The sequence below is a fragment of the Buceros rhinoceros genome, unplaced genomic scaffold (assembly GCF_000710305.1).
Source record: "Buceros rhinoceros silvestris isolate BGI_N320 unplaced genomic scaffold, ASM71030v1 scaffold18346, whole genome shotgun sequence".
Classification (NCBI taxonomy): Eukaryota; Metazoa; Chordata; class Aves; order Bucerotiformes; family Bucerotidae; genus Buceros; species Buceros rhinoceros.
Window position 1 is genome coordinate 37,206 of NW_010419523.1, and position 1,060 is coordinate 38,265.

The window sequence follows — 1,060 nt, forward strand, 5'->3', positions numbered from 1 at the left end:
TCATCCCTGATTTTAAAACAAGGTAACAGACGTTACTTTTTTTTTTTTTTTTTTTAACATGAGAACTGGGTCGCCTTCTGCTGTTCTGTATCCCCTGGACTTCTGTGTCCTGCGACAAGATGTAACCACACCGCCCCCAGCGCGCTGCCACTCTTGTGGTACCAGCTCGTGACTTCTAACAGCGCTTTTAAGCGATAAATGGATGTGTACAGTGGTACAGGAAAACCCAAAAAACCCCCGACACACCCGGGCCTGTCCCCACCCAATTTAGAAGCCCTTTAACATGGCTGTGCTGGGAGGTACCACATAAATACTGTTTTCATGAGAAGCTTTTCCAGTGACTATTGCACTGGGTTTGATCCCCCCACAACTGCTTCCTAACAACACCAAATGTGATCCAAAAGGGAACTTCTAAATCAGTATTATTTAACAAGAATCTCCTTCTCTGGCAGCGCTCAGACAGTCGAGACAAGGTCGACCCAAGGCTTTGAAGGTTCATTTATCAGACATAGTTCAGTAGCAAAATACTCTAAAGAGGAATGCTTCTAATAAGGGGTGCATTGCAACCGGTCACCAGCTTCGAAACCTCATGTAAAGCGGAGAAATAATGCTGTTAGTGTAAAAAAACCCCTGGTAGATAACGATATACTAAGGGGTTTTAGGAAATAATGAGAAAACAACACCAGTTAGCTGGGCTGTGACAGCACAGCGCGTGTTTTTGAAGTCGAAGAACGCCTCACCTGTACTCCTGTGAAGGGTGGTGGTTTTGCCCTGAGTTCCTAATGATTCCTGACATTATGGACGGGATATCGCTTTCTATCATCTCCTTGGCAAAAGAGAAGAGAAGAGAAGGCAGGGTCAGGCAGCAGTAGCTATCCAGCACTTCAGCAGCGCCCACCGAACCCGGCACCGAGCGGAGCACAGCCCGGCGCCGGCTCCCCGTCCTCCGGGAGCGCTGCTCTCCCGGGGAGCAGGCGGTGGAGCAAAATGCTTCACGCGGGCGAAATAATAATAGTAATAATAATAGTTAAAAAGCTCGGAGAGGGAACCCTGCCCCTGA

At 48.1% G+C, this 1,060-nt stretch overlaps 1 protein-coding gene across 1 annotated transcript in view; it reads right to left on the reverse strand.

Moving 5' to 3' along the window:
* FOXN4 (forkhead box N4) overlaps positions 1-823 on the reverse strand; it is a gene marked incomplete at its 3' end in the record, with an annotated part of 15,450 nt that extends 14,627 nt beyond the window's left edge. Inside the window, exon 1 of the mRNA XM_010138973.1 lies at positions 741-823. Within this exon, the coding sequence (XP_010137275.1) occupies positions 741-823 (83 nt within the window). The remainder of the gene's footprint in view (positions 1-740) is intronic.
* Positions 824-1,060: the final 237 nt, after the last annotated feature.